General features: G+C 44.1%; 2 protein-coding genes across 9 annotated transcripts in view; both read left to right on the top strand.

The window, feature by feature from the left end:
* The window catches only part of LOC126557127 (uncharacterized), a 402,968-nt gene that overhangs the window by 22,780 nt on the left and 355,440 nt on the right, over positions 1–24,748 (top strand). The window lies entirely within an intron of this gene.
* The window catches only part of LOC126556727 (cubilin), a 68,572-nt gene continuing 52,861 nt past the window's right edge, over positions 9,038–24,748 (top strand). For 5 of the 6 annotated variants that reach the window (XM_050212190.1, XM_050212191.1, XM_050212192.1 and 2 more), the window contains exon 1: positions 16,908–17,064. In XM_050212190.1, coding sequence (XP_050068147.1) covers positions 17,013–17,064 — 52 coding nt within the window. In that variant the 5' untranslated portion in view covers positions 16,908–17,012. Of the gene's footprint in view, positions 9,173–13,103; positions 13,165–15,654; positions 17,065–24,748 lie in introns of those variants that run through there. The other variant, XM_050212189.1, reaches the window with a different exon arrangement.

Consider the following 24,748-nt stretch of genomic DNA (forward strand, 5'->3'; position numbering starts at 1 on the left):
AGAGAGAGAGAGAGAGAGAGAGATTGACAACCGAACCCGCAAGAAAAGTCGTTTCTTGGAGTTGTCATCCAGATGGGAAGGTAACACTGTACGCCCCCAACCTGCTCCATGCTCGTCACGTCGGTAGATGGAAGTTGAAAAAGCACGTCCGGGCCTATTCGGACGTAGGATGCAACAACCGCTCGGAGAAACTCCAGAATGATAAGGAAATCGAAATGTCAGATGTGACAAATTGTCTCTTACACCGGAGATGCACACACACACACACATGCGCTTGTCCCCTTTCTTAACCTTTAGTCAATCAGCCAACGCTTGCCGGAGATAGTTGGGAGCGGACGACGCAAAAAAAAAGCAAACAGCAGAATGGAAAAGAACAGCGCGTGTGGTCTATTTCAATCAGCCTGCCGTGCATTCTGACGATGTCCAACGCAGTGTGACAGGTTTCGGGCAGATGATGACGATGTGGTCACGAAGCACCAAACCAGCTACGAAAAACTAGAACCATCTTGTTGAAATTTTCGTTGTCTCTGGATGGAAGGAGACTATGGGAAGGGGGTATAAGGGGACCGGGTATGATCGAGTGTTTGGGAGCTTTTAGTGCCTGACAGGTTGTTCATTCGCGTGTTCGTTCCCCCGTTTCCGATCCTGGGTGGTTCATCCTTCTGGAATGACAAACTGCTTCCGGACGAGCTTGACAGTTTCTTCGCTGTGTTTCGCGGTGGGCATACTGGACCATTGCCAGGAACCGAATCCATCCACACGCTGATCCATTGGCAGGTGCTGAGGTGATAAAATTGGGTTCGTTGATAGGTAATCTACCTAAAAAAAAACGACGCGAAATGGGCCATGGCGTGGAACTGGGGTTCTATTTTTAGCACTCGACCGATTTTGATTGGGATGTTTTAAACGCTGGTGCTTTAAAACGGATTCATCGCAATAGATGATCACGAGGTGCATTGATTTTAACAGAAGTGCAATAATATTTTTTAAATATGTTGCATTGCAATCATGTATATCAACGATGAAACCACGGACTTATAATTTAATTATCGTATCTTATTGGAAGCTTTTGTGGCCTTTCTCTTGACAGAGAATGATTGAATGAGCTCTTTTCAGTACATATTATGGCAGCCTCAGAAGGACCTGGTTCGTCTGATCTAATATTTGGTTGCTTAATCAACTTCTCCAGAGCATGACTAAATCAAGCAAACTTATTGTGTTCTTGCAAAATTCGACTTCTTCAGCTTGGCTTAACGACCTTCTAGGTCACACCGGCCATCCAATGGCTTACTAGACTTGCCGATACTACGTAGATAGATAGTCAATCCTCACGGACGGTCCGGATGAGATTTGAGCCCCGGCCCTGGCCCGTAATCGCCTGTACCACCTGCAAAATTACAAGCTTTAAAATAAATTAGAAAAAACCTGAACTCTTCAAATAATGATGCATGGTGGTCTGAGTTCATAGTGCTGAACAGGAAAACAAATTCACTCATAAAGATTCACAGCACTAAATTGACGCTTTCGTACAGCTTTTTATTTACTTTGTTTATTGATTTTACAGCACATGGGTATTCCAAGAGGGCAGTCCGATGATAGAGCCTTGTCGTCTCTGCCGGTCTTCCTACGGTAGCACCGAGGTTCAAATCCCATCCGGACCGTCCCACCGTAGTGAGGACTGATTATCCAACTACGTGGTATCGGGAAGTCTAGTAAGCCATTCGATGGCCGGCTTGACCTTACGGTCTTTAAGCCGCTTCTACTTGGCTTAACTTGTTATATAGGAATAGGAATAACGTTTATTTGAAAATTTTATAATCAAGCTATTCGAATTCACTTATTCAGTTGAGCTTCAACGCATGATGAAAGGATGAGACTGAAAATGAAAGTACAATATATGTAATTGACAAGAAAAACTAAAATTTTAAATAGGAGAGTTATTTATCTTCTGGCCAAAAACTTCTCTGTTTTGGCGTTAAAATTTTGATTGGACATCCTCAGGGAACTGACATTAAAACTTAGGAAATTCTCAAACTAACAAAATGTAATAGTAACTACCATTTAGACCAGGAATAAATTTTCTTCGTTTATAATGCACATGTAAAGCGTTGTTTGGCTAGATAAATTGCTTGACAGATGATCAACACACGAAAAGTAAATCACAAAAATCAATCAACCGTATTCTGTGTTGTGTGTGTGTGTGTGTAATAAATAATTGTGACATTGTCAATACCGGTTGATGGGGAACGAAACCAGTCGTTAACACAACACTAGACAGTGCGTCTACCATCTTCAATCTCTTTTATTGTCCCACCTGCATTCATTTGCAGTTGTAGATGCTCGGATGGTCTTAAAGAATGTATCGAATTCTTCCATCTATGGTGGTCGGTCGTAGACGGCTACGTCCTTCGAGTGTGGTCCCCACTGATGCTAACGGGGGCTACCTTAACGTTATAATGTAATCTAGTGCCAAACTACGGTTTTATTGTGTTTTTTTTGTTTCCCTCCTCTCCCTCCCCAGATACCCGTAGCCAATCATCAATCATCACTAAATATCCGATCAGAAACGGTTTTATGGCACCATTGTGGGCGCCTCGCCCTCCCCATCACTAAACCGCTTTGGGTTCGGGTTCTATTTTCTCATTTACTTAACGCACGTATTGGTTTGTTTATGATCGTCTAGGGATGTACAGGTGACGTTCCCCGTTCAATGGTCCGGAACAGAAGGTGCAGCATCAACAACCATACTGCACGTCGATTCGCTCAGGACGGCTAGGCTTGCGTTCGCACTAGAGTCCAATGTTTCCCCTGCCACCAGTGTGCCAGTAAAGATAATGATGTTTTATCACCTACACTTACACTTTTCCTCTCTTTCTCGCTCTCTCAGGGAAATAGAACAGTTCTCCCGATTCCCGGACAGTGTGCAGTCCATTTCCACTCCAATTTAGTGTGTCTCTATCTGTGTACGATCGGGTACGATAAGAAGCCGACCAACCGAGGCTGTATCCCTTTTTTTTGTTGTTGTTGCCACGCTACCCCAAGTAAACTACCCCGCCCGATACGATGCAAAAGCCCTGAAGGGAATGTGCGAGAAGTCATCCCCCGTCTGCCTGTCTGCCCCCGTTGGCTAGCGTCACCGTCACCGTGTGGGGTGCGCTTGAAGTGGGCCGGGCAATTCAGTGAAGGACACTGTTTGTGGAACAGGAGGAACACAACAAAAATGATGAAATTGTCATTGGCTTCGCGTGTCTTGGTACGATGGATGGAACCACATCGTCGAACGAGTGGCAACGGTACGAAGCACATCTAACCGGGCGTTACCGATTTGCGGATGGGAGAGCTCCGAACCGAACGGGGGAAATTGGAGTGGAATTGGGTGGTACGGTGTGCCACTCAAAAGCATCAAACAGTCAGCATAAGTAGCTGCCGGAGAATGATGTGCACACTTTGGCCAACGCTCTTAGCATCCGGTGTAGTTCGGAATGGGCCATGCGGAAGGGCAAAGTTTTGTTGCTCGGGTTACGCTTATAAGCGCTTTCCTGTGCCGTTGTTTATTTGATTTTGATTTGTTTCTTTTTCCACTTTTGGGGCTAGACTGGAAAGATGGTTCACATTTCACTATAACTTCTTGAAGGTGTAGTATCTCGAAAATTTTTTTTTTGATTTCGTTTGCGTTACATAATTTTTTTATTCAGTTCGACAACCTTTGACTGCATAAAGTGCTAGAATTAAAGAAAATATTGAAACATATAAGATAATCAAATGCTTGAGTCCAATCGAAAACTTAACACATTTTACCTTTGAATGCTATTCAAAGTTCATTAAGCGTTAAAACAACTAAAAACCTAAACTGGGGCTTTGGTTAACACAGCGGTAAAGTGTACCGCGTGCGTATTACGTAATGTGCTGATTGGCGACGCGTTTAGTTTATTTCAAATCGTGCCTAGGCGTCCTTGGTGGCTGTAGGCTGTACGATAAGCAAATGTATGCGCGTGTATGTGTGTGTATGGTTGGTGCGCCGTGAATGCCATTACAGTTAACTATTGAAGGCAGAACGCCTTTGTACCACCGGGATCGGCATCATTGCCTGCCAGGGGAAGATAGCTCCGGAGCAGCTAGCTTCGGTGAAAGAAGAAACCAAAATTTACAGAATCATCGCTTAGTGTCAACGGTTCGGTGGATGTGTTTATCATACAAAAAGGGAAAGACACTGGAAGGCTATGCGGTGCGGTGTGTCCTATCACTTCTATTAGGCGGGTGCAAAGCGAGAGGAAAACAGCTTCCAATGCAGGGACGAACTGTGGCGGAAGGCAATCGAGTGTAACAAAGAAAGACAATAAGTCATTCCCAGGTTTGGGTGGATGACAGGACGGAAGATTCTTTCGTGTTTGTTGGCTTTTTCGCGTGCCATGCGGCGTGTACCATACCCGGTCTGGAGCATGATGGAGGCGCCTGGTTAATTATTCCGTCAAACGAGATTGAAGTGAATCCGTGCGAAGCGATACCGAGCCTCGCTCACACGACTGATGGATGTATGATCGCGTTTTGGACCATTCACCGAAAACAGATGAGCCTATCATGTGTGTGTGTGTGCGTGCTAGGATTGGGGAGGGTTGAGCCAGGGCTGAGCTTGATAAATGATGTTCCCCTCGCTGAACTTGAGGAGCGGGGCGAAATGGTAAATCGGGATCGAGGTTCACACAGTTTGACTGTGCTTTTTCTTCTCAGCAAGTAGACAAAAGGTCTACTAGAGATAAATACTGTGGGAATATATTTTTTCCCCCTAAACTACGAACATAATTTCTCAGCCGGGATGGTCGATCGGTAGCTAGGCGCTTAAGTTCTTTCCCCACCCCGAAATGCCAACATAACCTCACAGATATATTTTAGTTATTCATCATAGAGTTTCGTTCGTACACCAAGAGCGTGTAAAAATCCATTGGTGACAAATTACAAAGGTTTTCCTACCGATTTACGTACGGAGAGTCGGGGCGATGTTCTTTAAGTTTACGCTTTAATAGCATCAGTTCATATAGTTTCGCTAGTTCTCGGAAACCTCAAGGCGCAATTTAAAATTGATGCTACTTGCAAATGAAAAACGGTTACCTATACCACACCGTAACAGATTCCCTAAGTAAAAAAGGGAACTACATACTGGACAATTAATCATGTCACAACGGACCATCATCAATATAAGCTCCAGGTTGCTTCCCACAATTTCCCGAAAGAATGAAAGCCTCTTTCTCCACAACCTCTGGCCACTAGAGCCGTCTAGTTCCTCGGGAGTACAGATTTAAAAGATGAGCAAGTAAATGCAGGCAGGCGGCATGCGTGCGACCGGCCACTACATTCCGCTCAGCCGTCTCACACACGCAACGTAAACACAATGACACTAGGCGCACCCCAGTGCGGGATAAGTGGTGATTGAGCTACAAAAGGCTACGCTACTATGGGAGGGAGTGGGAAGAGCGCAAACGGGGAGGTCCTCAGGAACGGATGGGCTGGTTCGTTAGAAACCTAAAAAAAAAAACGGAGAACACCTTAAGGGCGTGTGCCAGAGTGTGTGCGTGCTGTGTGCATAATAGGCTTCACCTAAACCTCGACAGCAGCGTGACTCGTGTCGCTGGGCCCCTCAGCTTCTGTTGGTCGGTTCGGTGCGAAATATTCGTTCGTGAAGGACATACGGCACTGGCAATCGGCGGTGCGACACAGCGTGACGGAGCTGTCGCGCTGTCAGTGCGGTTTTGATGTGGGCCAAACATGGGTTTGCCTCGCTTGACTGTTGTTGTGTATGTACACGCGTCTCATACGGTCGACCGACCGTATACGCGGATGCTGTATTAAGCGAGAGCTTAATGGGCGAGACACAGAGAGCGAACGCGGCTGTGTGCGTGTTTGTTAAATAGAGAGGACCAGCGATAACTCTCTCACTATCTCACTATTGCTCCTTACAAAAGCTCTCTTACAACAGTACCGAAGGGGCTAGCATTGGCAGCAGTAGCAGTAGTAGTAACAGTAATAATAGTAATAGCCAAAGTAGAGAACCATTAGCACAATTGATGGCATGAACAATAGCACCGGGAGCGCCCAGTGACGTTTCGCGGCGACGGTGGCAAATGGCAGCGGGTTTTGCTCCAGCAGCTAAGCGCTGCCCGGCGCGATTGGAAGGAACGTTCGTCGTAGTATTTGGTCGTTGTTGGTGAGAGCGTCAGCACATATTGCTTGTGTGTGCTGTGTTCGGTCGCATCGGTCATCCGTTCTGTTTGTACGGCAAAGGGGGTCCTTTCTGGTCTGTTTGCAGCCCGTACACTCAAACTCAAGGATGTTTGTGTTTTGTTTGCAAGGATTTTGTTGCATTTTTGTGTCACACGCGTTTGCTCTTGTTAGTGCTAGCGGGGAGGGGTTGAAAAAATGGTGCGTACTTGTGAGAACGGAACATTCGAATGAGCTTAGATAGGGTCAATTTAAGCTGCAAGGATATTTGCTCGCATTTCTTGTGTGTGTTATTCAAGTTTAATTTGTATACGTTCACAAAAGGGGAAGCTCTGTTTAACGTTTCCACAGAAACGGTAAGACTTCCACGGAATAACGAGACAAAAATCGAGTTTTAGGATTGAAGAATATTTAACAGGATAATGAATGAAAGTGCTATAAATTGATCATCGTTTGCTGCGTACGGATGGCGCTGTGTTGGCTGCGGTGGCTGGCACCGAAAACCCATACGTCTGCATGGTGACGCCCTGCTTCAACACAGTTACAGCACAGTAGCAGAAGGCAAGCTCGGCGCTGTTGTTTTGTATCCCGTCTGTATATTGCATTACTGTGTTTACTCGACGTGTCCTCGCTCTCGCGCTCGCTCTCGTCCTCGTTTCTGGTACTTGTTTGATAAAGTTTTAACCTTTTTTTTTTACTTCTTTAGCCTCTTCAGCTTCTATTCAAACGTTATTTCACGCTCGCACTTTTCGCGTCATACTACCAGGCGCTTCGCTCTCAAGCTTGTTCTTTGACACAAAATGCTGGGCGCATATAGAAGTGCCCCAAGCGCGTTGCTCGCTGTGGAAGCCTTTCTGGCTTCGTATCGCGTATCGCACTGTATTGTGAGAGCGTACAATGTATCTGCATGTGTGTGTGTGTTCGTTTTTTATGCGTTCCAAAAAACACATGCTGGCAGTAATTCATTTGATCCACTCTTATGCTCTCGAGTTCTCTTTTTATCGTGCATGGTGTCTATCTGGTACGTCAATTCGTCTCTCGCTGAGGGTTCAGATCCTGATCGGATGCTGCTGCTGCTGCTGCCGCTGCGGCCAAGTAATTTTGAGCAAAGCAGTAAACACACCAGCACATAAAAGCGGTGAACCAACAAATGTTGCGTTGATACTCTCGTTCTCCGCTAGATCTTGCTGTCTTACTGAGCAGCAGTCCCACGTTCTATTAGTCCAAACGTTATTTTGTAAAGAAGTGCAGGTATCTGTGTGTTGTGTTTGTGAATATGTGTGCGTGTGTATGAGTGAGTATAAAAAGGAGCACTTTCGTGTGAGTGTGATGCGTGTTATCAGTGACGATGTTTTCCCAACGTTATCAGCGCACAGAATCTCCTGCACCCATACTGACTTGTCTATTTTACTGTACATATTCTCTTTCTGTATCGCTCTACCGTTTTTTTCCCCCTATTGTTCTCGTTTGTCTACCTTAAGAGGGATCCTTTTCGTATCGTAATATTTTAGTCTCTATAGAAGAAAAGCATTGTCTCTTCAAAAAGTTATTTGTAAAAATATAAAATGCGGTTGGCGTATCGTGATACAAATTTCTAGCTATAAAGTGAAAAAAGTACTTTAGAAGAATGCCAGTAAGATCTCAAGTTTGATTAAAGAAAGCTTTATTCGTGTGTATGTGAATATCGTAAGAAAGAGAAGAGCTTGGGGGAGGAGAGGTAGATTGTGCGTGTTCTTATTCACAGTGCGTACGTATGCAAGAAAAAATCGTATAATGATTGGCTAATTTACAGCAGTGTGAACTGAGGCGGAGGCGAACAATAGCGGCACCAGCGGCACCAACACGCACGACAGGACACAAGGGTAAAGCATAAATCAGTCGGTGAAAACTGTCTGTCTGTGGAAACGAGTGGCAAACAAGAAAGAAAACACAAGCACACAAGTGAACCAGTGTGATAAGTGCAAAGTGAAAGTGATCCTGATTCACAGAGAAGAAGGAAGAGGAGCTGCACGTACGCATTTGATGAATGTATGTGTGTGTGTGTGGTTCACGTAGTTGGGGTGTAACGCACACATTCGATTCCGTGCGTGGTTAATTAAGAGCTTCAACAGCGGTGATTAATCGTCGTCATTCGCTCTAGTGTACGGTAGCGATCGTGTTTCTTTGTGGACGAAGCAGGTGCTGATGCGAAATGATGGCAATCCGGTCGAGATCGTCGTTTGACTCTTGACGGCGGTGTTCAATTCGTACCCACCCGTGACCACCCGTACAGCCTTCGGTGTGGAGTTATTCGGGTCTGGCAGACAACATTAGCCCCGTGTCCTTTTCTGCAGCGGGTTTCCGAGAGGGTGGTATGCGTGGTCGGTGTGAGAGCATTAGTATCGAGCGCGTGAGTGTGCGGTGCGAGAGTGTTCGCGTTTGTGTGTGTGAACGATTGCGTAGCAATGTACGATCGACGGTTACGAAGGCCGTGTGACGCTAGTTAGTGAACCCAGCGGGATCTGCTGATACTCTCTGCTCGCGGTGGTGGTGGAGGTGGTGGTTTTGTGTCACACTCCTCATCCTGTGCAACCGGATTGCGTGCCCGCATCGTAAGGTTCTACCAAAGCATCACGAAGGTGAAGTGAAAGGCGAAACGGTCTCCACAGTGACAAAGAGTTGGTAGACATGATCGTGCTGTGTTAGTGGTGGCTTTGATCTGTCACGCAGAAATAGGTGTGTGCAATCGTTCGAGATAAAAGTAAGCAAAAATAGGAAAAGAGAAGCAAAATTGAATGGTGCATTCGGTTCGTGTGAGTTAAGTCCAGTGAAGTGTGTGTTTGTTTGTGATTGGTGGAAATCGGTTCGTTGCTCGAGGAAGGATTATTCGCACAAGACGCTACGAATCCATAGCAGGTCGATCGAGCTGATCTACAGCACTGACCGAAATGACGGATAGTGCCCATTCGATAGCAATGGGGTAAGTAGACCGCTGTATTGTACTATAACAACAGACAGGCGCACCAGCACACGGTGTATGCATTATTTATGAAACATTCGCCTTGAACTGCCAAACCTAATCCCGGAATCTGTACCGTACCGAAAACTGAATCCGGATATAGCGGACGAAGATTTGCCATAAATGAATATTATTGCCGCATCCACCAACGGTACGCTAGAAGTAGGACACAGTACCGAACAAAACTGTTCAACTGACGAACATCGAGAATGGCAACAACGCAGCACTAATTGTTTTGGTTGTATCGGCTGAAAGTTTTTCAGATAACATTCCTACCGTGCAGAAGATTTGCTCAAATTCAGGTTGGAATTACTTAGCGTAAATTAAGGGTAATGCTTGCGCAGTGTTTTGTTTGAGCGAGAAATGCTTCATTTTACTTACAACAACATCGTAATGGAGTTTGTTGATCCAAACAAATTGCTTTATAATTTGAAGGAAGAATAGCTTGTCTTGTGAGGATGTTACCAGTTAAGTTAAGGTCTTTAAACCGAGTTTAAACATTACTGTTGTACTAAGCAGTGAGGAGCTTGATATCTCCAAGTAAAAAAAAAAAAAAAAACAAACAACCTTGTAAAAATAGTTGATCAAGCAACAATCGCACTATCTTTACATCATGGATAAAGAAAAGGCATAGGCAGCCCATGTTCTTAATCAGTTTCACCATCAAATTCAATAACTAGTCAAGATTCAACGGGTTCCGAACCCAGATACGGGGGGTCCACTAGCTTCTGCTGAAGCTGCCTTATGTGATAACGCTAATCCGCCGGTTGTCCATCATCATTTCGTTGATGGATTTGTTTTCCTCGTTGCCCCGCACAGCTTCTCCAATATACTTTCCGAAGTGGCAAAAGACGTCATACGCGCTTCCTGCCCGCACCGGTGCTTGGTGCGCGAGGAGATGGGGAGCATCTTTCACGCGGCACAGACCTTGGGTGAGTGAGAAGTGACCGGTTGGGTGGCGATTCAATGATCCACCACCATACACGATATCCATTCGTTGATGAGCAATTGGATGCAATTTGACAGTATACACATCCACTGCCGGTAGAAGGCCGGTTGGGTGCGCCTTGGAAGCGTCCGAACGAACTGCGCCGTGAATGTCTTTTGAAACGTTCAATTGAAGGTGAATGGTGGGTACAAGAGAGAAGGTAAGAGAAGCGAGAAGGGAGCGGCATAGTATACATGTGGCCAATATAGATAGAATTCAGCTAATCTACCCAATCCCAAGCACAATGTAATGTAGCGATATTTGATGTTTATTAAATCATGTTTCCGTGTGAGAAACGAATGGCAAGATGGTCCGGTGTCTGTGACGAAGGCTAAGAGGGATTGTTAATGGCAATGATTGTATTATGTTGTACGTTTGCCTTGCACGGTAATTTCTAGAGGGAGAATGTGTTTTACGATGTCACAAATGTTATGTTTTGTAGGAGATACATTGTTTGAAGAGCTGTAAGTCTGAAGCAGTATTAGTTAAGTTAGAAATAGCACTTCAAAAATGAATACACTGGTTTCTATGCGTATAAAACGGTCGAAACGATACAATATTTATGTAAACATTTTTGAATATGTTACCTATATGAATGCCCTGCCTATATAGGTTTAAATTTAAGATGGGGAATATCTTATAAACAGCCAAAGCATGTCTTCATTTGAGATTGCCTAGCGTAAAGTATAGCCTCTAACACGAAATCGATAAGTGTTCGATCCGCTATCGACTTTGGTGCCGCAGTTCAGCGTTAGCTTCCCGGCACAGACTATATTATAAACGTGGCATGCTGGCGAAGAATGAGAAAAATTACCATAGTAATAGAGTGGAATTTTAATGACGATTCAGGATTCATTTCGTCAACCATCCCGGGATCCACGGTGTGCAAACTTCCTCGCTTCGGTTGGCTGGTTGGCAGGTTGGGTCAAGTGCCGCACACATTATACGATAGCATTCGAACTTGCCAAGCATCTTGATTGATCGTATTGGGAATCGGTTTTTCGGTTTTGGAATTAATTAAAACGAGCCTGAGGTGAAATTGCCACCACCTTCAATCGAGAAGAATCGTACACTTTCTCTAATGAATGTGTTTTTTTTCGTATTGCTTAAAGAAAGATCCAATGGACAGTTTATCCTTGCTGCAATGTTGGAAGGGTTTCTTAGTTTTCCATATTTAATTATTCTATGTGCTGTGTCATGGTTGCGCTGCAGGGAAAAAATATTGGCTATTTTCATTGATCAATAAACAAAATCGACTAAAAGGCTTCTTATATAAAACTGAATATTAGTTCAATTGGTCACCGCTGCAAAGAATAAACAAAAATCAAGCAAAAAACATACAGCATTATTGGAAACGAGCGAACAATTCTTTCATGTATCGCTCTCTTTCGCTCTTCAGCACGGGTGGGCTCGTTCTTTTGGCTATAGATAAGGCAAGCGCACCCAATAAATAGCATATTGAGCGAAGGTTGCGGTTTTGATATGGTTTTGATTCTGTGTACGGATTTGATGATGGTATCGTTTGTGGAATGAATAAAATATGCAAATTATAGTCGATTATTTTAATTCGTTTCATTTTCTCTGTCATCGCTCACTCGTCGATTACGTTCGGTGCTGTAGGGAAGACGATCACGGGAGGGGCTACAATGTATGTATTTTGAACAGAATGAAATGTTTGAGAACATAATTTGGGATGAAAGATGGTGACGCGGATGCTGACAGTCGTCACGTTGCCCGATCAATCTGGAATGGATTATTTATGAAATTTTAGATGTTTTATTATAGCAATACGGCCTGGCCGTCCCTTATGAATAAAAAAAAAAATATGTTTTATTATAACAGTATTATTCACTTGCATATGAGCTTGAATAAATGTATTTAAATTGATGAACGTATGTGGAAATGTACAGAATAGCACGGCTATTTTGATCGGCAAAAGGAATTTCTTCAAAATTCCTTGCTTTGCGTTCATCTTTGAGGTCTATGATAACTTCAGCTTGAAAACTACAAAAACTTTAGTTACTGATAAAGTAGGTAGTTGAAAAACTTGATTTTTTAAATGAATAATTGGAGTCAAATTTTCAACAATTTTTCTGTAGTCATAATTTCTAAAAAAACTCTTCTTTTTTCATCTCATGAGCATTAATGACATGAACTGACTTTTACATAGAAGCTTGAAAAAAATCAAAATAAACTACTTTTCAGAATTATGTTGGAATTTAATATTTGATTTTTTGCTTGACGAAATCTAATGCTTTTGGCGCAGGTTAATTTTGTCTTGTGAGCAAGTAGTCTAAATGTCAAAATACATATGACTTTATCAGAATGCGCCACTTGGATGTGGCATATTATTTATAAAGTACCAGGCGTCTCCATGAATAATCATTTGTTATACAAACAACCAGGCGTCTCCATCTATGAATGAAAGCGATTAAAAATACATTGGTTTAATTGACTTGATTTCATACACCTGCTCAGACCCACTATACACTATCCATTATGCACTAGTAAATGATAGACACAAGTTATTTGTTTTCAAATTGAACAATTTTCAACTGATAAATAATGGCACGGGCGTGGACATTGATTGATAACTCTGTATCCAAAATCGGCAAATTGGAACTGGTGGCCGGTACTACACCGATCCGCACTGCTTATCACAGCAATTTGTGCATACGCTGCTTGTCACGTTTTATGTATTAGATTGTGATATGTTCGTTTGGGCGAAAATTGATTGAATGTGCCAGTTCGCCTATAATAGACACGGCCCATTCTGGGTAGAACAGTTGATGATTAACAGCGATTGAAACTCTATTCTCCGATGTGTATCGCAACAGTGTATCTTGCTTCATTGAGTGCATTAGTTAATAATGTTTATGTTTTTTTCTGTCTCTCTTGTTGCAGGTTTCTAGACACGATCATTTTCTAGGCGTTGCTGTATCAACGATTTGAAACGGACGATATGGTAAGTGAGGCACAAAGGAAGGACAAGAAATACGGGAAGTGATACTGTTAATAGAAATTCTCTGGAACGCATCGTTTGGGTGTGGGGAGTCAAAACGAGAAAAAAGATATATTATGGACGCGGCAGGACCGTTTGTAGCATAATGGGTAGGCTTTATGGCTTCGTCCGTTTTGGGATGTGAATCACGACAAGATGTGGTTCCGGTGAATTTTTTTTCTACTGTCTATCTCCCTTCAACAAGCCGATTTTCTATCAGCTCTGGATGGGTTTGAATGTGGTGCAGGAAATAATAAGAAGAAGAAAATACATTCCGTTCCATTCCTAAACGGACATCTTGCACAATCAGCACAAACGAATAAGAATAGATGATGAGGCACGACAACCGCAAACGTGAAGCTAGGCAGGCAGGCAGTTTCAAATAGGGAGCCAACCCAAATAAAAATAAAATCAGTACAGGCCATTAGACGGCACGGGGTCGATACCTTTAATGTCATTTTAATGTATCGAGATAAAAACGTAGGCAATGGTGAACGGTCCTGTGCCCCGTGCAGCCGAATCTAGGGCGGATGTGCTGTAGGGTCATGGACGCGCTGACATGGTAGGAGGTCAGTGTCGGTTCTTTTGGTTATGTTGAATGATTTGCTGTCATTAGCAAGAAATTACAATTTTGTAAGCAAATCGACTCGCTCTAATCCGTTGGCATGCCATGCTGTAAGCGTATTAAAATGCGGGAAAAAGGCTTACGATGCATTGACATGTTTTTATCGTATCGAAGGAATATTGATGAGACTAGACGATATAATTCTTGTTTCCAAGCATGATTAAAAGAATGATTGCGTCATACTGCAGCTGATATCATGTAATGCTTAGTTGTAATTTATAACGTGAATATGTTTTTATTATCTTACGCTTCAAAGTATTGTAGCGAATGACCGAAGAAAAGAGCAGAATTGTTCAAACTTCCATGTGTTGGGAATGGGGAGCTTTTTTGCCTTACACTAACGTTTTCCCAATTGTTTCGCCCGACTACGCATTGACAGATGCATGGCAGTCTGCGGCACTAAGCTCGATAAGCTGGCCAGAGTTTCCGATTTTCCGCGTAATCTCCCCTTGACATGGGCCCGTTGATCTGAATAACCCTTGACAAATTCGGCTGCTCGTGTCACTCAACCGAAATGTGTTGCTGTGGCTGGTGGTGGTGTGGTACAATTTCGCTCGATGAACCCTTCACCCAGACCATAGTGTGCGATAATGTAAGTGTTTTACGATAAACAACCATGACGACAACGCCAGCGTGTCTACCCGTCTGTTCCGGGGATGGGCCCTTTCCATTGGAGCATCTTTGGCGGATCAACCGCTCATCGTTTACCTCATCAAATCATCATTCAACTGAACCGGAAATAGGTAAAACGATACAGGATAAGATACGGGATGCTCAGCCTTTCGGTAGCGATGGTTGCCTGCCCGTTTCTTATTTTGCTGCCCGTGCAGCCCACTCTCATAGACCACTTAGCCCTTCTTGAACCGGCCCGAATCGGACGGAGCGCTGCGGCACACGGGGTGGTTGGTTTGGGTTGCTACTTTCGTGGAAAGAGAATCAATACGGTAATGATGATGGGTTGGGCGTGAAAAAGCGAACCGTCTCGGTCCGAACGAAAAGCAAGAAAAATCCCTCATAAAGTTTGTTTACACACTTTACTCAATTATTATGATTATGTAAGTGTACTTCTATTTTGTCACAACTGGGCGAGTCGGTTGACTACGAGAAGGAGAGAGCGAGAGAAAGAGAGCGAGCGATTACAACACTTGAGAGAATGATGAGCACGAACGAGAACGTTGTGATTGTGGAGAATGAAGAACGGCCCTTTTTGTATCATGTTTGTTTGTTACATCGACCGTGAGAAGATGCTCTTGAATTTTGTTCGTGTGCGTGTGTTTCTGAGAGAGAGAGAGAGAGAGAGAGAGAGAGAAAAAAAAAACAGGAAGAGTATTATAGAACGGTGCTTAGGGAAGACATGACATGTGGTAGATCCTTGTGTGAGAGATGAGAAGCGGTTGTGAGTCAGTCTAGGGTATAACAGTTCCGTATAACACTCGCAGAAGCTCGACATCAGAATGAAGATTTCGACTACGCTTACGACTACGAAACGTTTAGGAATAAGGTGTATTGGGTTCGAGCAGTCGAGCAGTTAGACTATACACCTGAGCTTTCGTTCAAAGTCGACGGCGAGCTTTCAAACCGCGCATGAAAAGTTGTAAAGAGCTTTCCGTTGTTCGTACGAATAATTTCGAAAGCACCATGTTGTTTGCCTGAATGGTTCGAGTTATGTAATAAGCTAACGCCCTTTCTTGTGAAATACACCAAAACTAATGAGAAACAGTGTAAAAGCCAAACATATTTTAATTATGTCGAAATCTTGTCTATAATTTTGATAAATTAGCCAAACTTCGTGTGACTAACAGAAGAATATTTCTCCAACATACTTACAGGGCACAGCATGGCCTCAGCAGTATCATTCATCGAGAGGACATGCCCGTTCCAACACACTAGCACACAGCCCGCGCTCCGCGACTTCTGCTGCCGCAGTACGCTCAACCGTAGCCGCTCCAAGCTGGACCGAATCGCCAGGGGGGAGTTTAACGAGCGACGAAAAGCGAGGACCACGATCCTGGCCCGAACCGGACCGGTGGCCCGGCGAACATGGTGCCCCCGGATACGAATGCTTCGCGGCACGTCCGTCACACTGCGCCACCGCTGGAAACGAAACGAACGGTTGCCCGCCGGTAGAGGGCTGCCTGCTCTTGGACACCGCCGCCGGTTGCCTTCCCTTGCCACCCGTCTATCGAAGCCGTCTTTTTCGAACCACTTTTTTATCGATGCAGCTGGAGCTGCAGCTGCACCTGCAACTGTTGCTGCCGTTGCTGCTGCTGCTGCTCCACCACATGCAGTTAACACAGGCCCCGTTCGGCCCCTCCGACGCGAAACCGCTCGTACTCAGCCGTTACGGGCAGCGCATACGGGCAGTGTTGGTTACGGGACTGCCGCTTTCGCCGGCTCCCGGTCAACGAAACAGGTGGCAGCGCAGCAAACCGTCGTCACCTGCAAGCCCACTAAGTGTAAACAATTTAACCATGAATGCTTCCAATCAAAGAACACTGAAGACCTACGTACGTTTGATAAGAGTAATAATTTTGATAACGAATACCATAATCATAAGACTAGCGAATCCGGTAGTAGTGTGGCGCGTCGGACCGCGTCAGACCGCACCGAGCTGCCCCTGTTTGTACGAATTTTGCTGGCCAGCCTTCTCTCCCTGGCGTCGCCTTGGACGTGGATCGCACCGGTACAGCGCGAAGCTCCACCCGCGACCCAGCCCAATCTCGATTCCGGCACCAACGCCTCCAACGGTGTCACCGCCTACCATTCGACGGTCGGTGAAACGCGCCCCAGTTCCGAGGACTCCCGTTCCGCTGACCAGTGGCCAGCGTCCTGCACCGTCAGTGTACCCGCACCGTACCGGCGGGGTGGACGAAGAAAAGCACGGCGACGGTGCTGCCCGGTGGCGGATGGGGCAAAGATCGGTAGCAATCACGATGGCAATAGTGAGCGATGCATTCTCGACGGTGCTTCGGGCGGTAGTGGGCACTGCAGCGAAACTAGCAACACATGCCGTGGAAGCGTCTACCACGGCGATAATAGCGTTAGCGTCATTACTGACAAGCAACATTACAACGAACAGCGGCAGCATCGGCCCCGGCAGCTGCTGCCGGAACAGCCAAACCACACCCGCACGGCGGGCGGTATTGTCTGCAGGCGGAAGTGTTACGGCGTGCGGAAAGCGTTGCGTATGGTTTTACCAGCTTTGCTCTTTGTTAACATGTTCACGTTTCTTCATGGAGGTAGGTGGAGACTATTTATTACACATGGATATGTATGTATGGTGCTTTTGGCACTTTCCTGCTTTATAGTGTGTATATGATAGAAAACGCAGCATTTCCTAGTTGGTTCGATCGATATGAATATTACATTTTCGATTAATAGGAGAGCCTTAGCTGTAAGGATTTTATTTGGATTTTTTTGTATGAAATGTGTGTTGAGGGGATTATTTAAATGTTAATTGTTTATTAAATATTTTTTATTTTTTTAATATTTAATTTTATTTTTTCCACCGCTGTAACATCATATAGCGCTTGAGAATATGGGTAATAACGCTTTACCCAGGGTTGGTTCAGTTAACGAGGCTCTATGAAAATGTTTCAGGGTTTCAGTGAATGTTTGTGAATTTTGTTCTGATGCAAGGCTACACGTGGCAACAAAGGAAAGCCCAAACTCATTTTTTTAAGATTTTTGGAGAGATCCAAACGATCAACGATTTTACCAATTTGAATTTCCTGTGGTCCACGGTTTTATAGGAATTTAACCACCATAAAGCCAGACCAACTATTTTTTATTAAATAAAAAGAAGTTGAAAAATGTCGCGAACAAATATGCAAATTCAGTTGAACTTGGGCAGCATCAAAGTTCACAACAACTTTTCGGGCTATTAAAATCCATCAATTTCACCAGGCAACATGTTTGCCAGCCATTCTACTAAATCAAGGGCTTGCCGGTTGTATAGACTGACCGACCAATTAATGACCAACTAGGCCACGCCTAGTTAGTCATTAATCGGGGGAACGGTCTGGATGGGATTCGAACCACAATCCTGTCGTGTTAAAACCGGCGCCACTGTTACCTCCATCACCAGCCTACTCTGGCACAAGAAACTAAATTAACAGTTAAAAATCTTTAAGTAAAAAACAAATCAAAGAGAAAATATCATGATTCTAATTCCACTTTACACTTGTGTAAAGTCTCTTAGCACGAAACTTTTCCCTCCGAGAATCGTTGTTTTGTGTCTCATGATATCAGCTGTGGGTATAGAGTCATGGACAACAACACCCAGTCACGGTACACGTTGGGGCGTAAATTATTAGCGAACAATTTCCCGGAAGCGACACTCAACTCACTTGCTCAACATGTTCTGTCAAAGTTCTGCTCGTGAGCTGCACAGACAACTTTGCTGCAAAAGACAACACTTACCTCCTTTCCGACGGCGAATGTAGTAACGAACTGTCCGTAGCGGTTGTAGATAAATTAAATACACGACTTGTCAACTTCACGCCAACCGTTTAGACCTCAAGTGTGCGCCGTCCAGCTTAACACTCAGCTGACTAGCTGTGCCAATCAGCTGTGCTCTGGAAGTGTGCCTGCCCGCGGAGGGTAGATGGTTGTAGTGTGAATGGTGCAAACTTCAACGGAATGGAATGGAAACGGACGGTGGAATATGGGTTTGTTCGCATCACTTCGGTTCCGCCGTCACTACTGACACATGACTGATAAATGCAGTGGTGTGACCAGGCAGGTCGGTCCGGCAGGGGACACAGGGCAAGAAAATTGTACTCAATAACTACGATGAGTAACACTTTCCTGAATGTACATGAGCGAGAGTTTGGATGAGAAAAATAAAATGGTACATGTTTAGCTGTTTGCGCCAAGCGAACCGTTTGGCCTGCCGTGCCCGTATAAAACGCAAAACCAACAAACTGACAACCCGTCAAAATGGACCACGGTTTTGCCGTTTCGCTGAGCTGTGTGTTTATTTTTTACTATGGCTAACGTTTCCCTTTGAATGCTCTCGACAGTGAGACAGTTTGCACGTGGCTTTATTGCAGAAAATGGCCCGAAAAATAGTGGGCAATGTTATGTCCGTTTCAGTTTATTGATTTAGGCGATTATTGTTGTAAATACAGACCGTAGGTAGGCCTAAACAGACGCATATGAAATGGCGTGGAAAAATAAACAATATAATATTACAGATAAACTACGCACCATTTGAACGTCGTTTGTAGCTCGTAGTTCAAAGTAAGTTAGTCTTTGTCCGTTGTGTACTGGAAGCTATTTGCACTTGTTCGAAACCCTTTTGCGCAACAGAAACTTAGAGATAACATTTTAATTCAGTAAAACAAATTTGACAACGTTTTCCGGCTCATTTGCATTGACTCATTTTACTTTGTTGGTTATCAAAAGAGATGATACATTTGCATCATAAATTATTCGTACAGTCGTCGCTCAGCTTGCTGGATACTTATTGTTTGTATTGCTTTCATTCATTAAAAATGGACACCTTCGAGAGATTGTTGTGGGTAAGCTGGGGCGGATGCAGCATGAAAATGACTCGAACTCATCAGCAAGAACGAGCCAGGATCGGAGTCTCGTTCATGTTAATAGCTTTCGCTTTTTTTTTACGACTAGCTCCTCTGTGTGGTTCTTCCTGTGCTGCAGTAAAGCCGATTGCTAGCTCCCTCAATTCAACCTCCTTTTTTTGGCCTCCGTCTATTTACTCTCTTGCTGGGCTCTGTAAGTTATTGCGTTACCGAGGTGTGCATCTGACACCGAGGTGTAGTATGAAGTGCGCGCGCGGAGAAGATGTGGTTAAATATCTACAAGTACTGGCAAGATTTTTGTAACCTTTTTGCATGCTCTTTTTTGCTCTCTCTCTCTCCGTCCCTCCCCCCCCCCCCCCCCCCCCACGGGGCGGTTCCACGGAGGTTCGTGGAAGTGACAATGATTTCAATGTGTCCAGAGCTTCGGGGCAGGAAGGTAAATAAACAACTTCGGGCTCTTGCCGAGCACAATTACGCAATCCTTTTACGCTTGCAACCGGTACCGGTAGTGATGGATGCTGGAGAAGAAGAAAAAAAAACGGGTGATGGTGATGATGCTGGTGTACGGTGTGCACTGGAGGAAAGTTTTCTGAAACTCGACTTCATACGGTCGAGCGTTTAGTGAAAGCAGTGTGCGCTTGGTTACGTTGGTTACGACCAATCCTCCTCCACGAGTGGCACCGGTTGCCCCTTGAGCAGTGAAGTTGCGAGAGTGTATGGGGTAACGTTTCAATGATAAACGTGAAAAAGTGTGAGCAGTGAGGAAGAAAATATGGGAAATGAAAAGGAAAAGCTCATTCTAGCGAATGCTATAGAGCTTAAATGGAACAGAGAGCCTGAAATAAAAGCAGCAAAGCAGAAACAGTACCAACAAATGGTTGAATTCAAAACGGTTAAAAGGTGAACAAACGGTTCCCAGTTCCCGTTTTTTTTTTTGGGTGGGTAGATTTGTGAGGTTAATGAAATATTTTAACACCTCGAGCAACAGAATAATATTTTGAAAATACATTGTATGTTTCACGTACATTCAAATGTGCTTCCCCAATATGCACAAGTTCTTTGTACGGGTATTATTGTGATTGTTTTATTTTAATACATATTTGTACGCCTTCACATACCCCATATGTTTACAGGGAGATTTTTAATTTATCAGGAAATCATCTTTTGTATTAGAATACAAGAGGAATAGCAAGAATTCTCAACTTCCGTGGAATGACTGACAATACTGAGTCCTAAAACTTTAGTACAGCACATAGTACATGACTCCGGTGAATTTTTGTATGTGGCATTTTTGATACTACCATAGAGATCTACTATTTTCTATAAAAGTTTTCGTACATACAAGTACTAACAATGTTATTTAAACGATAGAAGTGATATAACGTTCAGAGTGTTGTTTTTACTATGAATAATGTGGTTGAAAACATGGTTTTGAACGATCAACCATTCATATTCAGAGAAGAGACGGATAAAGTTAGCAAATGCTAAGAAACTCTTTCGGTGTTTTGGCAGTGAATTGCAAAAACTAAACCCCTGTTCCATAGCTTTTGAGTTTTGCAGAAGCACAACGTCGTACAGCATTTGCACAGGAGTCATTAAATGAAGTTAATTACGATGCAGAAACACGTATACGCCAAACGGGGTTTGTTGCATCTGACCCAAAAGGTTACATGTTTTTCTTTCCATTCATTTCACTAACAAACATCGTGATGATAATTAATCGCCACGATGTCTAAATATATTGCACCTTAACGGCTGCCACAAGTGAAGCAAACGATGAAAGCGTAAGGAACCCTAGGGCTCTGTTCCGTGTAGTGTAAACAATACATTTTTTCCACATCTTACAAATAAATTTCAAATATGAATCTTGTGCCGAAAAACGTTGCTTTTTCGCCTACGAAAGGCACACTATTTTAACTTTACGATTAGTAACAGTCCGTTTGAAGCTCGCTAACAACCGGAAGTTTGTTTCAACATTTTCAAATATTTGCACAATAGCGTATAACACAGGCATGTACAGCTAGTTGTATTTTTATTTACCATTTACGTATCAAGCCCTGTTTGAAATTAACATTCCTGCGTTCTGAGACAAAACGCAACAAAGACGTTTTCTTACGATTCCTGTGGCATTTCGGTGCTATTTGTATTTACACGTGCAGATGAAACAACAGCAACGTCTCTACCGAAAGCGGAATTTGTTTGGCGGTGCTAAAAATTTGACATTCATATTTAAGCAGATTTTAAAGTGCCTCATTTTATGACCTACCTACCAACCGAAACGGTCAGCGAACAAACAACAGGGGACGTGCAGTCATGTGGGGTAGAAGATTCCTTTGCCATTTCGGGCCCGTTGGTTTGGGACTCATGCCATTCGAACTTGACTGTTAAACTGACGCCCGTTGTGTATGATTGTCACGGTTTTGTGTTGTAGCGCGTATTTTTTGACCATTTTTACGATTCCTGTTTTCTTGTTTTTTTGGCAGGCCTTTTGCCGTGTGGAGCGTCGATCCCTAAGTCCTACTAGGATGTAACTAGAGCTACCAACGGCAGACGGTTTTGGTCTTGGCTGTAAATTTTAATAACATACCACGCGGTACGAGGTCCCGGAGTTTTGTTGCCGGCTAATGTTCTGGGTCGTAAAACTGTCAGCACCATTTGATTCGTTAGCAGCCGTATTTGTTTGGTATATTTGGAACCATGACGAAGGAGTGGAAGGGGGGGGGGGGGGGTGTTGTGAGTATGAGGGGAGAGGGGAGTGCAGAAATTAAGTTGATCCTTGCAAATGAAATTCGGTTCCCCGTTTGGCAGGTGCGACCGTGAAAACCTCTGCTCGCAGGTAGAGTAATTTCTTCGGAGGGGAAATTGAAATCTTTAGTAATGTAAATGTGATTAGCACGTCACGGTGCGGTGTTAGCAAGGGCTTGGAGTTAATCACGGGCCCCCGAGCCATCCAGAAAATCAAGTGTCACTTTCTTCTGGTCGGAGCAGCAGCTGTACGTTTGGATGGTGGATCACTTACTTCCGGCGTGTCGTTAAACCACGTCCTCTAGTTAATTTTTAAATCCTAATTTTGATGATCCAATCACTTTTAATCATTGTGCCAGCGTACATTTGCCCACTCACGAGCGAGTGCTCATAAACTGACACACCGTTCGTTGGCGCCGGTTGGTGGAGAATAATTAATGAGAATTGATTGACTTCCAGGTGGACTTACAGTGCGCCCGGGAAGCCACGTGGTAGCGTAATCGTCGGGAGCTCATTATTAGTCGCTTCCAAACCTTCACGCGCATGGTCTATCTGTGGCTGTGAGGCAATCTGCCGATAAGCTGTTTCATTCCCCCTCCAAAGCTTCCTCACCAGCCTTCCCCACTCGCGCTTGCTAGAATGGTGAGATGTTAATTAAAACATTCACTCCGATCTCGGGAAGGTCGTAAGTTTTTGAGCCTCCCAAGTCGGGCACGGTACAGGCGCTGCTTGCCATAGATTTTAATGGATAAAATTCTTACTCGAGGTCGGTACCAGCGTATCAGGTAACCGTAATAAATACACTTTTCTAGTTTTCAGCCAAAGGGCAAATGCTCGAGGCTCGATCGGTGCTTCTTAAAAATGGCACCCGTGCGCCGGCGATGACTCTGACGCCAACGGTCAGAGCGATGGGACGAAAGGTTCAACCATTTTTGTGGGGAGAAAAGTTACAACCACCGCACCGGGTAAATTCCGCAGTGGGAACAACAATTTATGAAAATCCCAAAACTCCTACACGGAACGTTCACTCTACTCCTGGGATGGCCCAATGGGGTGAGTATGCTGCCACAAATGAAATGGAATCGGGAGTGGATGATGCGACCGAAGATGGAAGAAAGCGTGCGAGTGAGTGAGCGAATGAGAACATTTACTTTTTAACCTGACCCACCCATCTTCCGGATGTGGGTTTCCGATCGGAACCGATACGCGTCAGCATCTTGCGTCTATTTGTGCGGCCCGATCGTCGGCGACGATTGAACGGCAATTGATGATGATGCTGCTGCTGCTGCTGCTGCTCCTGCTGTTCGGCTAATGCGGTAAAAAATTGATTTACGCTTCGCTAGCGCTGCTGATGGAGAAAAATCTAATCAATTATCTCTCGGTCGGTGGACCGGTTTGTAAAGATTACCCAGCACCGTTCGGGCGGCTGCACCGTTTGCCAAATTGAGAAGCGGCAAGTTTATCGTCTTGTTAGCACGGTTCGTATGAAATTGAACGGTTTTTATGAGGGGGGCTGGGCTTTTTTTTTTGCTTCAAATTATTTTATGCTTTATTTTTGTATTGCCGTGTGATGTTACAGGATACATTTTTGTACATTTTTCCCCCGCAAATATCGCACACGAGAGGATGTGTCAATTAAAGCAATAAATAACTCACATTGGAAGGGTTTTTAATACCCTTTTTGTTTGGTGTATTTATTAATGGTTGGTTTAATTTAATCATTTTTCATGTTCTCTTTTCTCTCCCGCATAGGTAAGTGCGCCCGGAACAAACCGTCGTTTGGGAATGTTTGAACGCAGGAGCGGAACTTGCAATTTTTGAGAACGCATGCATTGCGGTAAGTCTTTCGGTGCGGCGCATTCAATTAATGGGCCTGTTTCGCGGAATCCAACATAGAAATTCAATTATGCAATCAACTCGCGGTGCTCCCGCATTTGAAAAGGTTTCTGACCGTTTGTGGTTACCTTTTGTGGTCGAAGCGGTTTTTTTTTGTTGTTGGCTTCTCCGCCCCGGTTTAGCTGCGTTGAACGCGTAGCAGCGCCGAGTGTCATTTGGGTTTTGTGTTGGCATTTTCTGTGCAGGGTATGGTTTTTTGGAGTTGTTTTTGTTTCAGTTCGACCGTTCGTGCACTACATGGGAGTGAGAGTGTGCAAGTTGAAAACAGCACACTGAACATTGAAATTTATCTATTGCGAGCGACCGATCCGTTAGTGCTGCACTGTAAATGAATAAACTTTGCTGGATCGTTTCATTTACGATATGTTTTGTCGCTGAAGTTTTCTGTGTTAGTACAAGCGGTGATCCCATTCAACGCTGGAGAGTGAATGTTACATGTAAACGATCGATCGGCAAGCGTACAGTGCACTCAATCTTTGGAAAACGTTGCTTTGCTAAAGTTCTCAATAGTCTGTCCTGTTGGTTGAATTGGACACTCTACCAGGTGAATGCAGGTTTATCGTGATCCATTAATCAGCAACATGAGCACTCTTTTCATGAGCTGAGAGAAGGAGTTGGAGCTGCAGTGTTTAAATGCGATTTAGCAGTCAAAAAGGGCTTCTATACATTATTAAGACAATATTTAACAAAATGAAATATGTGGTTTAGTATATCCTGGACCTTAAATTCTATGTTA

Source organism: Anopheles maculipalpis, chromosome 2RL (genome assembly GCF_943734695.1).
Source record: "Anopheles maculipalpis chromosome 2RL, idAnoMacuDA_375_x, whole genome shotgun sequence".
NCBI lineage: Eukaryota > Metazoa > Arthropoda > Insecta > Diptera > Culicidae > Anopheles > Anopheles maculipalpis.